The 13,189-nt window shown below is 41.7% G+C and overlaps 1 protein-coding gene across 5 annotated transcripts in view; it reads right to left on the bottom strand.

Annotated features, from left to right (window-relative positions):
- Positions 1–13,189, bottom strand: part of LOC6611860 (acetylcholine receptor subunit alpha-type acr-16) — a 90,958-nt gene that overhangs the window by 74,797 nt on the left and 2,972 nt on the right. For all 5 annotated transcript variants that reach the window (XM_032715807.1, XM_032715798.1, XM_032715802.1 and 2 more), the window contains exons 2-3: positions 7,374–8,284; positions 4–970 (exon numbers count right to left, since the gene is read on the bottom strand). In XM_032715807.1, the coding sequence (XP_032571698.1) occupies positions 4–70 (67 nt within the window). In that variant the 5' untranslated portion in view covers positions 71–970; positions 7,374–8,284. The remainder of the gene's footprint in view (positions 1–3; positions 971–7,373; positions 8,285–13,189) is intronic.

Here is a 13,189-nt window from a genome sequence, read left to right on the forward strand (position 1 = left end):
CACCTTTAATTATCGCCAGAAAGATCAACAGGACAAACAGCGACAGCGACGCTGGCAGCGGGGAGTCCATGTCCTTGGCTTGTTTGTATCGCGTGGCTCTCGGGTTGAATGGCTATCCCGCCCCTGCTACTACTCCTGCTCCTGCTCCGACTGCGGCTCCTGGTCCTCCGCCCGATCCGCCGCCTCCTTTCACAGTGGGCGTTGGTGTGGTTGAGCTGCCTTGAAGTGGTTGGCCTTCCCCGCCTCGTCACCTTGGCTAAATTGTTGGCCAGGGCACCAGCGCCCGGTGCTCCCAACTGGCGATGATTAGCACAATAGACCGAGACAATGCGCCGCCGTGTGGGTCAGAGCTCAACAATGGACGACGATGGTCTCCCAGAAGTCCGTACTCCTTCACCCACACCTTCTCAGTGCAATGCAGCAGATTTCATGGGACGCTTTAAACTATCTCCAAAGAAACTAGAATCTCTCAATTTGACTCTTTTCTTGTTTTCTTGTTTTTTGTGGAAGCGCCTTTGATTATTATTTTATTCTGGTATTTTGCGAGCAAATATTTGGCACGCGCTTTCCGTCGACTTTCTTCGGATTTTGCTGCGGTTGTGGTTGTGGCTCTGCTTCCTCTTCCACTTTAGTTCCGCGTTGCAGATTTAATTTCCGGTTTTCGCCTGGTCACAGATATTTTTTTTCAGAATTTCGTTTTCCGTCGCTTTTATTTGACTAATTCTCTTTCGCGTGCTCTTCGGTTTTCCCTTTGCGTTTTTCCTTTGAAATAATTTACATAATTTGCACTTTTTCTGGGTCGCTTATATGGTTTTCATTTTGTTTTTGTTTTATTTTGTTTTTGTTGGATTTTGAGAAACCTTAGGTAGCAGTTGTTGTTTTTTTGGTTGATTTTATTTTTGTTTGTTGATCCTTATATATTGTGTAGTACAGCTTAGTATCGTTGTTTCGTTCAGTTGTAAGATGTTAGCTGTGGGATAAAAAAAAACACAAATTTATTGGAAAATGAGTTTTACTTAAAAATGAGTTTTAAAATTTAATTTCTTGTAAATCTCCCCTTGTTTTTGAATGTATAATTAAGCCAATTTCGTTTTCCTCCTCATTATAGTTCGCTTTCATGTGCTGAAGCCAAGTGCTAAGTCCCCTTTCAATTGATGAAGATACCCCTTTTCTTATTTAACGCGATTTGCGTTAACCCCCTTTGGACGTAATATCTTCTGCCTTTGAGGTTTCCCTATACACACAATCCTGGCTGAGTTAAGTCCTTTGATATCAGATCCCTTGCCACAACTTAGCGAAGCGAACTGCTTACCGCAAAGCAGAGGACCACAAAGGACAAATACCTGAAAATCAGACTGGAACACAACGAGTACAAAAAAATGGCTACAAAAAGCTGAACTAAGTTAATGTTTAATTAAAAAATATACACTGTGGCACTCATTAGGGGTTTTTCTAACCCATTTCCAGTGTGGGACGAGATGCAGCTGCTCCGTCACCTCGGAGACCTCCGATAACCCCGTCAGAAACCACCAAACCACCGAACCACTGAGCCACCCATTGCGAGCCCAGTCATTGATTAGTTTTTGTTTTCGGTCAACAAACTTGAGTAAATTAAAACAATGAATTTGCTTAAAAACGCGAGTCGAACAAAAACAAGAAGGGAGAAACCGAAGCAGAAAAATAACAAAAGCAGGCGATGCGCAAATTAAAACACTGGCTACTGGGTTCCCAGGCGAGCATCGGAAGAGGGCGGTAGCGGGGGGGATGTATCGAAGGGCGGGGCTGTTGGGGGCGTGGCAGGGCATTGGGCCGAGAAATGCAGTAATTGAAATACATGCGACGATGGCGGCATCGTGGCTGCGTGTGGCATGAGCTGCTATGCCGCGATGCCGCAAAACAACGAAAAATAAATAAGAACGTAGAATCACAGCACCACTCTATACCCCGTAGGCCACTGCTTCATTACATAATTAGTTATGAATATTATAATTAAAATAAATCAATATTTAAAATATTTGAGTGTAAAAATTGGTAGTGAAATTTAAATTTTAATTTTAGAATGTTCTTCAGATCATGGAAGTTAAAGTTTACTAAAGATTTGATAGACCCCAAAACGTTTCCTTTCACCCGTTACATATTGCATTAGAAACACAGCACACCCTTGCTATCCTCAACTACTGGGTGCGAATGTGCATGCTTTCAGGCGCCGGCCATCAGTGCCGTAGAAAGCCACAATAATTTACACGTGCTCGATGGCCGCAGAGGGAGAAGTTGGCGGTATGGGATGGGATGCTTTAGGAACCGCATCATCTGGGATAAACTAAGTCCCGGGGTTTGGAAGGTTGAAAAGGGCATTAATTATGATGGAAAATTAAAATATTCAACTTATTTGATTCCCCCAGCGGAGCTGGAGTCAAGATGGAGCCCGGCCCCACCCGAAGTAAAAGGAAGTGTTCCAGTGTTCTAGTGCTCCAGTGCTCCAGTGCCACCCCGCACGTTCTATGTCCTTGTCTATGGCTGCGTCAGCTGTTTGTGTAATTAGAGGTTTTATGAGTTATGTTCGTGTGCGTGAGTGGGGCAGCGAGAGAGCAGGGTTGAGGTGTATAAATTCTGGGGCGCAGAGGGTCCTTCGTCCTTGTCGCGGTTAATTAATTTCAAGTTTAGTTTCGGTTTTTGGCACAAAGCTGGCAGGTAAAAAGTTTCAAAGTCAATTTAATGCTTCGCCAATGATGAGAGGCAGCCGTCGTGCACAATGAGCCCTGAAATTGAAGGAGTAAGTCCTGCTCGGTAGACCTTCTCCTTCCCCACCCCATTTGCCGATAAAGTTGTTGCAGCCACATAGGCGCGACAAAAAACGAGGTAGAACAGAAAAAAAAATTGGAATCTGGCTTTGGTTGCGGCTCCCTCGTCGACTGGAGCTTTGCACATGTGGTAGCTGCATTTTTTAGCACACTCCACAAGGCCTCAAATTACCTAGTGGCCCCGATGTGTGCCACAAGTGCCTCACTATATCCGCTTTGAGGTTTCAACTTTTTGCGGTCGTTGGTTCATAATTGAACCCTTTGGTGGCCACACGGCACACACACGCACACACACACACTTGTTCGCGTGGCAGGACATTGCTGCACAAATTTGCTTTAGCCCGCTGCAAATTATGCTCAAGGGAATCCACTTAGCGGCTTAGTTGCCAGGGATTAAAACAATGTAAGCCCTAATACACACGTGAAAAATTTAGCGAAATCTAACAACTATAAATACTATTAATAAGCCATTGAAGTTACACGTTACTTTCCAAAAGTATAAGAGCTGCGGCTTCACAATATAAATGGGCTTCTCAACATTCAGATTTTCGCACCAATTCAAGATGTCGATTTGTAGCAATATCTTTGCCATTTTGCTCGGTGTTGAAACTCAAACCTTGATTGAATGCGTAATGTTCGTTCAGCAGGCTAATCAAGCGACTAAGTGCGATTCAAAAGCCAATCAAAGTAAAACTGCATGGAAAATGAGCTTTCAGCATAGAGTTTAGAGTGTTTTCGATTTTGGAACGCTGACTGACAAGCTGACAGAATGACAGAATGACAGACTGACGCACTCAGACGCCTCTGCATGTGCTCTGCGGCCATCCATTCATTCACTCATTCAGTTGCTAACATGGCGATAAGCGTACACATTCAATACGCACGCCCACCAACACCCACTGTGAGCATAACACACACTCACACACACACACACACACACAAGCGCGCACTCGTATGGACGCTGCAAATATTGCCATTGAGCGAGCGTCAAAAGTCATTTCGACAAAATACTGCTTCATACTTTCGAGTGAGGTTATTGGCGCCTCTTCTCCCCTTTTGAGAGCGCATTTCGCTGAAGGGGGGGGTGTAGTCAAGGCTTTTGTTAGCACAAAGCCAAAACAACAAGTGCTATATAATTACAGCAACAAAAACCACAACAACAACATGCACAGCCCAAGCAACAAGGGAAATGCAAAAGTGCATTGAAGAGAAAACTGGCGAACGCAAAGAAGCTTATTTATTGTTTTGGTGCTGCCAAATGGACTCGTGAGTGCTCACGAAGCTGAAACTATAATAAGATTTGTTCCACATCCGGATTTATTGGGTTAATTAATGAAAACCGTTGTGACAGAAAAGTCAAGTTTGCATGGTATTTTAGGCAAATTTTGAGGAGGGACAAAAGATTAATGGATGTTAGCTTTGGCAAGCCATGTTCTATCCATAATCCATTCCTTTCTTCAACTAATGTACAGAAATAACAAATTTGAAGTTTCCATTATGCTCCTCCTTATTTAGAATTGCCTCTCTAAAAGTAAATCGAATCCGATTCGAAAACACTTAAAGGGCGGCCTAAATCGTGACCTTTGCACCCGAAAGTAAAGCCACGATCCCATCACCAGCCGCCTGTTGCCGCTCAACTGGGTCAGACATCGCATCGGTAATGACTCTGCCAATGCTGCCGATGGATATGGTGATGTTAATGGTGATGATGAGCGGATGAACGGATGAACGGATGAGGATGACAACGACTACGAGGAGCAGCGGAATGGAGATGCAGATGATGGGAATGATGTGCAGCTGACATTACAAACAATTTCGCAGCCATTGGCGCAGTTTAATTAAAACGGCGACCAAAAATATTCAACTATAATCTATTGCAGGCAGATAAGGGCGGGCGGAGCTGGTAAAACGGAGAACGAGGCGGAGAGGCGGAGAGTTAATTTCATGGCGCAAAAAGGAAATGGCACAGCAAACAAAGGCAAAGACAATAGCCACGGCCAGGAGTCTGCCACGATATGGGATGTGGCCAACGAGGGCCGAGGGGCCACTGAGACAGAAATTAAATTGGAAATGTTGTACTTCGTGCAGCAGACAGGCTAAAAGGAAATACACCAAAGGCATCCTGCAAATGCAAAACAAAACAAAAAAGTGGGCTTCGTACGAGTACGGATGGTCTGTTGGTGTGTCTAGCTAGCGTATCTGTGTGCGTGTGTCTGTGACTGTCTCTCTCTCTCTCGCTCTCTCTCTCTCTATCTATCTGTGCATCTGTGTGGGTAGGGGCAACAACAAGTGGCCAGGACACGGCACGGCAAGCGGAAGCTGTTGCTGCAGGATGCAGGACCCTGTGCCATTACACAAATGGAGGCGGCCTCTTATAAGTTAGAAATTGTCTCAGATTTAACAGGAAGAAAAACGAGGCAAAAAATAAGCATCAGCAAAGCGGCAGAGGAAGAGGAAAAGGGCGCATGAATTCTCCCGGAAACGACGGACAAATGCCCTCGAAACGAGTGCCCGTTGAGAGAAATTTAATAAACAATAATTCTGCAAGCAAATCCGCACTTCAAACCAGGGTAAATAAAACTGCAGCAAAGCCAAAAGTGTAAATATAAATCCGAATCGCATTGCTAAGTCGCATCTGTATCCAAGTTCTATGCAAACTTGTTCAACTTTAGGTGCATGGCGTACTACTCGTACCATCTTTCACAGCGACAGACAAGACAATGTGAGAGTGCAACTGCAGAACTGGAGATCCTGGCAAGCCAAGGGACACCCGGCTATCCAGGAAAAAGGAGCCGCAGCAAAGAAAGGCTCCATAGCAGAGGCAACATTATTTAGGTTTAATCAGCAAAGCAGATTTGCATACGACAGTTTGGCTGCAATGAAATAAACCAACTGGAATTCAAAGGAGCCATCCCAGAGATATCCAGAGCACTGCAGTGCACTGGACTAAAAGCGGAAAATACATCAAACAAATGAGGCGATGGGTAGTAGTAGTAGTAGTAGTATGGAAAACTATTATAAGCCCTTGACAACTGGGGAAATGGACTTTTCAGCCAAAATGTCACATGGCCAGCAGGTCCTGTTTAAACTCCACGAATTAACAGCATGATTCAAGTCGATGGGGTTCCACTCTGAAATACACCGGAAAATGTATTTGCACATAGAAAAACAGCACTGCCATTATAATTTAAGGGTAAAACTCGTGGAATTTTTAATTGATGCTGAGCCAGCGAATTACAATTCGTAATTACCCACCGACACAAATTTGTTTCATCCACTTATTTTTTTTTCTGGCGGTGCCAATTTTCTGTTCCCGTCGTGAATTAAAATCAAATTAAGCAACTTTTGGCACTGCACTACGACAGAAACACAGAAATACAAAATGTGTACTCTTTTAAGGCAACAAAATGCATCGTGTTCCGCATGCTTGGAAAAAAGTTGTTGACATGAAAAAAAAAAGTAAGTAAAACACACACATTTTTTGGCCAGCAACGTGTGTGGCAGCAATTTAACAAAACGGCTAAAAAGCACCAGTCAAAATTCAGCTGATGGTAAGAAATTCGGCAAAAAAAAAGCGCCCCCTCGCCACTCTACTTTCCGTTGCACGGAAAATTGCTTTCGGTAATTTTTATTGGATTTTCGTGTGTAATATGAAATTCATAACAAGCTACTGCGAATGGTCAGCATCAGTCCCAAACGGCACACTAAATTGAAGGAGGACAGACAGTCGACTCCAATTGCATCGGCGACGATTTGCAGTTTTTCATCCGGCTGCCTTGATGCCATTTTAAATTTTCCAGCTAGTTTGCTCTTTTTTTAGTATTTTCCAGTTCCGACATCGCTGAGCTCGACACTATTTGATTGCCGGCTGACCGAGGCGTCACGCTGACAAGTTGCAAGTTTTTCCATTGCCCTAACTAATCTGGGAAATCGGGGAATATCAGCAGCATAAAGTCATGCGAATACGTAATATTTTGAATCAAAAATAAACGTTCTATAAAACCAACTACATTGTCATATTTTTTAAAAAAAGATTTTAATGAAATTATTATCTTTGAATTTTATTTTGCTGAATTTAAAAATAAAATAAGTTTGCCATTCGATTTTTCGTACAATCAGCTAAATATATTCAAATTGAATATAATTGAAAATTTGCGAATAAATATTTTACGCTCCCAATTCCTAAATCCCTCTGTCCAATTTAGTACCTTCTTTGAGTAAATGAACTTAATTGAATTTACTTGCCATTTACACCGCTCTTTTTACTCTTCTTAAAATCCCACACTAGCACTTTTTCTTCGACTCTTCCTGCTTCTCGTATCCTAGCAATTATCCTTTATCCACACTTTTTCCTCGCAGGCGATTGTTTTTTTTTAAGCAAGAGCATTCCCTATTGGCTCTGAATCAATTCTAAACGGATCAAGTTCTTCCCCTTTTTTTTGCCTACATATGTATCTATGAGTATTTGCGAGTTAGCTAACTAGTGGAAATTAAATTTCTGCATTTCCTAATTCGTCGAATTTATTGTCCGTTTCGATTCACTTAAAAATTGTATCTCCACATTCCACTTACCCAGCAATTTTGTCGAAAAGAAGCTTGAAGTTGCTCCTGCGTTGCTGATGCTGCTGCCGATTTTGCTGCTTCGATTGTTGTTGGTCTTCTGGTTGATTTTGTTGCTGCTGCTGCTGGAGTTGTTGCGGTTTCTTGCAGTGGTCGTTGTTGCTGCAGCTGCAAAGTATCGGCGACCTTTTGGCTTTTACAATGGAACAAACACAACAAAATTGTTGATGAATGTTCCATAATTAATATGAAAATTGTATTGAACTCGCCCTTTTCGTTCGCCTTCGAGTGGTGCTTTTGGTTATTTTCTTTTTTTATTTAGGCTTATTGTTTAGAGTTATCTAAGTTTACTTGCTTTAGTTGGATGCATTTAGTTAGTGGCATTTAAATTGGGACAGTTGTTGCAGTGCTGGTTGCATTTGTTATTGTTGATGAGTTGATGGCAGTTGCGAGATTGATGATGGAATTGCTTGATTGCTTGCTGGCCAGACTGATTGAAGTATTGATTCTGGGCTTTTGGATTGGAATTTAGCTGGCATGTTTGCTGCATCGTCTCATTCGCTCAGCAGATGCAACGATACTGATTCGGATACAGATACAGGTGCGGATGCGAATGCGAATGCGGATACGGGTGCGGATGCAGAAACATGGATGCGAGAGTAGAGATTCAGATGAGCTTGGTTTCGATTTAGCATAATGCGTTAATTAAAGCCACTGCTTTTTTGTTTTAATTTTCCGTTTTTAATAGTTATGAACACATTGTTGCTGTTGTTATTTGTTTTGGCTTTTCCTCGTGCTTTTTAATTTGCATTCATTTATTTTTGTTTAACATTTTCTGAGTGTTTTTTTTTTGTTTAATATTTGCATATTGCCTTTATGTGGTGAGTATAACGAAAAAACTTTTATTTAAATTGGATTTTTATCTGTATGCCAGGCCAAAAAGAGATAGAAAAGAGCAAGAGAGAGAGAGAGAGAGAGAGAGATCGAAAGAGAGTGATGTGAATATTTAAGTACGTAAATGTTTATTGATATTAACTATGAGGGGCATATGGTATTATCGTTTAATTTGCTACAAGTCAATCAATCTGCCGCTTTTCCACTTTGCCGTCTAGATTGTGAATGCCCACTATTTTATTGATTTTCTCCCAAATTCCCAAGCACAATAGACAACTTAATCAGAATACGCAATGTAATCAGCTTAATAAGGTCTTGCCTATCCATTTTGAATACAATTGTATCTGTTCATGGCCTGTTGCACGAGACTCTGTGGAGTAGATTGTAGAAATTTGGCTCTTTCAAAGTCACAACCCATTAAAATTAAATTCAATACCAAGTGACCCAGAACAATCATGGCGCGGCACTTTCTGATATGACCCACCATTGCGATTCATTCGACATCATCCCATTCCATTGCAAAAATTTCCCATCCCATCACGTGCCAAAATTTACGGTCAAAGTTTCGAGGGTCGCAACACTCGCAAAACTGTTGCGACTGCCAACTAAACATTAGTTTAATGTGAGTGTCTTCCTGGCAATCCCTCGTGCTCCGCAGGACCTCCTCACTACCATCGCAGAGGTCCTGCGACCCTTCGATAACTATAAGTACTGGTGTTTGGATGGCCGAGCGCACAAAGTTTGACAAAAGTCACTTAAAGCCGCCGCAGCAGCCATTTCGAATATCCGTTATGAGAACACAGGGCAAACTAAAAAAAAAGATGTAATAAAGGAGAAAAAAAATGAAAAGAAAGCAACTAAAATAAAGTGAAACGGAGATGGGGAAACTCGGTAAGGAATATAGATCCAATGTACAGAGGAGTTCCAACTAAAGCAACTCGGATGAGGAGAGTCCCTCGAGTGATTTCCTAGGCAAAAGTTTGTTTTCTTTTTTACTTTTTCCATAAATCAAACAGTTATCGATGGACGGAAAATCAGATAACTTTAGATTCCAAGAAAACATGTTTTCCAATGTGAATTTTTAAAGGTTTGATATTAAACCAATTTACTTTAAAGTTTTAGGCAGAAAAATGATATAAAAACAAATATATCCTGTGTCCTATTGAATATTTCCTAATTTTCCCAACTTTCGAAAAAATCGACACCTAATCCCTTTTAACCGCTTTCACTTTCTCCACTTCTCGGCTTCCCTCATAAAATACACCTTAGAGCTCCGAATCCTTCCCGCCGAGTTCCATCAACTTAATCTACCCAAATAATACCCTGGGGACGGGGCCTGGTATAAATGATAAAAAGAGTTGAGCCACTGACCAAGAGACACCGAAAAAGAAGCAACAACGACAGCCGAAAAAAAGAAACTCAGTCACTCAGCTAGTTGGGGTTTTGTTGTTGGTTGTCCTGTCGATGTTGTTGTTGTTGTTGGTGTTGCTGCTCTTTGCCTGTTGTTGGTAGACAACGTTGTTATTTATGACAATTTCATTGTCTTGTCCACTTGCTGTCCTTTTTATTTCCGTCTTTGCCTTTTGCTTATTTACTACCACCACCCATACCAATGCACAGCCAAACAGCCGTGCCACACACCAATACACAGGAAGCTCACACAGACACGGGGAGTGGGTGTGCGGGAGTTAGAGAGAGCGAGCTGGCTTTTGTGTAGCATACTTTTGTGCGCGCGGCGTTATCAAACGTTTTCCGCGCTGTTACTCTAGGAATCGGTGTATTTTTCTTCCTTTTTTTTGTGCCAGGACATCTTTTTAAACAGCTCTATCCGTGTGTGCTGTCTGGTGTGGGTGAGTGTGAGAGTGTGCGGCTGTTATCAGTGGCACAGGACTCCGGACTCAGGACTCATCGGTCCATTGATGGAACGTTTGAGTGAGTTTTCCCCGAAACTCATTTTGAGCAAAAGAGAGAAAGGGACTCGACCAACTCAACTTCTGTTTACACTTGGAAGAGCACGGCAAACGGAGTCCTGCCAATTGTTGCAAGCCCTTTGTTGTTGTCTTGCGGGTGAAAGCTTGCTGAAAACCCCTGCATACACACGCACACCAATATTTATGTATAACCAATTCGTTTTGCTTCCATTTTATTTCTTTTTTTTGGCAGTATTTGTTCAAAAATTTATGAAGCTTCTGCTCGGGCAAAAGTGGCTTAGGAATTTATTTAATTAACCCCAAGTTCCTGCCAAGGAAAAGCGCCAGCAAAAGCAGCTTTCCCCCTTTTTTCTCTGTATGACAGCAAAATTGTCCTTTAAGTGTTTTATGAGTGCGGCATGATTTCAAATGATTTCTATTTCTGTGTGGTGTCTCTGCTAGTTTTTTCTTCATTTTTTTTTCTGTTACGTGCTCCAATTCCCACGCACACATACACACAAGTAAGGAGAAAAAAATATGGACATGTTTAAATTGTTATTTCATTTGAAAAGGCCGCTGATTGAAAAGAAAAAAGCTGTGAAATCTGTTGATTTAGCTAGCAGAATAAAACGCATGATCCACTGCTTTCGGATTCGTTGATATTTTCAAGGTCTGGTAAAATGTAATCAAATGGATTATTATTTTTCTCTGTGTACATAGTCATACATACGCAAACGTAACAATGGCTGGCAAAAAAAATTGAGGGAAAAGGGGAAAGGCAGGATAAGTAAACTTGCAACTTGTTTGCGCTTTCACCACACACACACACAGACACACATATTGTTTGTGGCTGTTGTTGTTTTTGCCGACTGCCTGCTGATTAGAAATGCTTTTGATGTACGTATGATGAAAATCTGCGGCTTTTCCACTGCGGCAAGTGCAGCAACCTGATTCAGACGTAATGAGCAATTAAAAAACTTTTCCCCTTTGTTTGCCAATTGAAACTTGGACAACGGGTGAAATTTCCGAGATCTAAAGTTAGGAATAAAATAACTGCTTCTAAATTAAGTTAAATTTTTGACATATTCAAATAACACGTGTGTCGATAAAACTTTCAAGCGAAGTTCTTAACTGTTTGAAGTTAAGTATTATTATCTTACTAACAATCTTATTTCTATATGAAAACTTCTATTGGATAAACTAGAGCTAGAGTATGGCGAAACTTTCAAAATTTTAAAGAGCTAGAAATATAATTTTTATTTTTAATTTTGTAAAATATACATAGGAAGTATTCTTTATAAGGTTTCCCCTGTACAATACATTTCTAAAAATTTAATTTGTCTGCCACAAGTTCAAGTTATTAAAAGTTTATTTCACTGCATGTTAGCTTTTTTGAAATTAATTCCGCATGCTTTATTAACTTTACTTGCACTCTAGCCAGAGAAGTTTAACTACAATACAACTCCAAGCTCCATGAAATTTAATAAGTAACTTGAGACTTTTCAGCAGCTGGATTCGTAAAAATGTAATTATCCGACCGAAAGTTGTTCATATAGTTGTGCAGCATTTTCGGGGGCCTACTAACAATTTAAAGCTTACACCTGTAGGTATTTTCCTGGCCATCGTAAACTATTTGCTGACCCCCAAAGCAATTCCGCCTCTTGCTAATTACTTAAGCCTCATATTTCAGGCCAATAAAATAGAGGAAACAAAAAGTGCGTACTATATGCATAATAACTTTTCCTTTAAGGATAAGTTTACAGCAGCAAGGATACCTCGCACTCCGCATCGTGATGAGCTTTATACTTTGTGCATTCCTTTGGGGCTTCGTGTAGTGTTTTTCTTTTTTCTTTTTTTGTGCGATTTCTGTGAGTCCTCTTGCGTGGCCTTCACCCCCAACTGTCTGTCTATCCGTAAGCCTACCCCACTTTTCCGGAACCTGCCCCTGCCCCTTTCCACATTGCATGTGTTAAACCAAAAAGTTGTAAATCTTCCAACTTACGTTTAGTGCAACAAAGTCGCGCTTTCGTATGATGAACATAAAAGAGTGAGCAACGCAAAAAAAATATAAACTTTACTCACACATGCACAAGGGCCGGAGAAATGGGAGAGAGCGGGCGGCGGAGAAAGTGGAGAAAGTGAGAGATGGTGAGAGGCTGGGATTGAGATGGGTAGCGGTTAAGTTACTGCTGAGGAAAAGCGCCGAGCTCGACAGAATTCCGTGCTGGCGACGAAGATGTTGTTAAAATAAAATAGAAACGAAGGCAAACGCAGGACGAGCAATAAAAAGTGCGTAAGGAGAAAAATAGAAAATGACGGGGAGCAGAGAAGGATGAGGGGTGCAGAAGCTGAAGGCAGAGAGGGGAAAGGGGAGGGCAAAGGACAGGAGGCAGGAGCAACGATGACGATGTCGAAATTAATACGAAGGAATCACATTAAAACTTCCACAAGAATCCAGAAAAAAGGAGCAAGGACTCAGGACTCCTTCAAGCTCTCGTCAGACAAAGCTTTCGGTTGGGTTAAAGGCGAAACATATTGTGCGTAGACGCCAGTAAAAAGGACGAACAGGACGACGACTCACCAATACACACGAACACCACCACCAACACAGACAACGTGTTTGGGTTTAAGTGTTTCGGTGCAGGTTGATGACGGGGGTTGGATTCGGGATTTGGGATTCTCGCAGTCAGATAGACACGCACCCACACACACACAAACACACACACACCAGTGTATACATACGCAAAGTGGAGCAATTCCGACAACTCCATTTGCATCGGTATGTGCGCCACTGGGTATGTATTTGTTTCCCATTTATCTGTGCCGGTGTGTCCTCGCCGTTTAGAATAAAGGTACCTCCACGCACACAAACGCACAGCGCATTTTTTCATTTTGGCTCTTTATTATGTCTGCTCAGCTTCTAAATCGAACAGGACAAAAAGGTGGGAAAAGTGGCAGAAGCCAATTCAAAAAGGACAAAGATATCCGGAGCAGAACGTCTTGAAATCATCATAAAGAATCCTC

Source organism: Drosophila sechellia, chromosome 2L (assembly GCF_004382195.2).
Source record: "Drosophila sechellia strain sech25 chromosome 2L, ASM438219v1, whole genome shotgun sequence".
Taxonomy (NCBI): domain Eukaryota; kingdom Metazoa; phylum Arthropoda; class Insecta; order Diptera; family Drosophilidae; genus Drosophila; species Drosophila sechellia.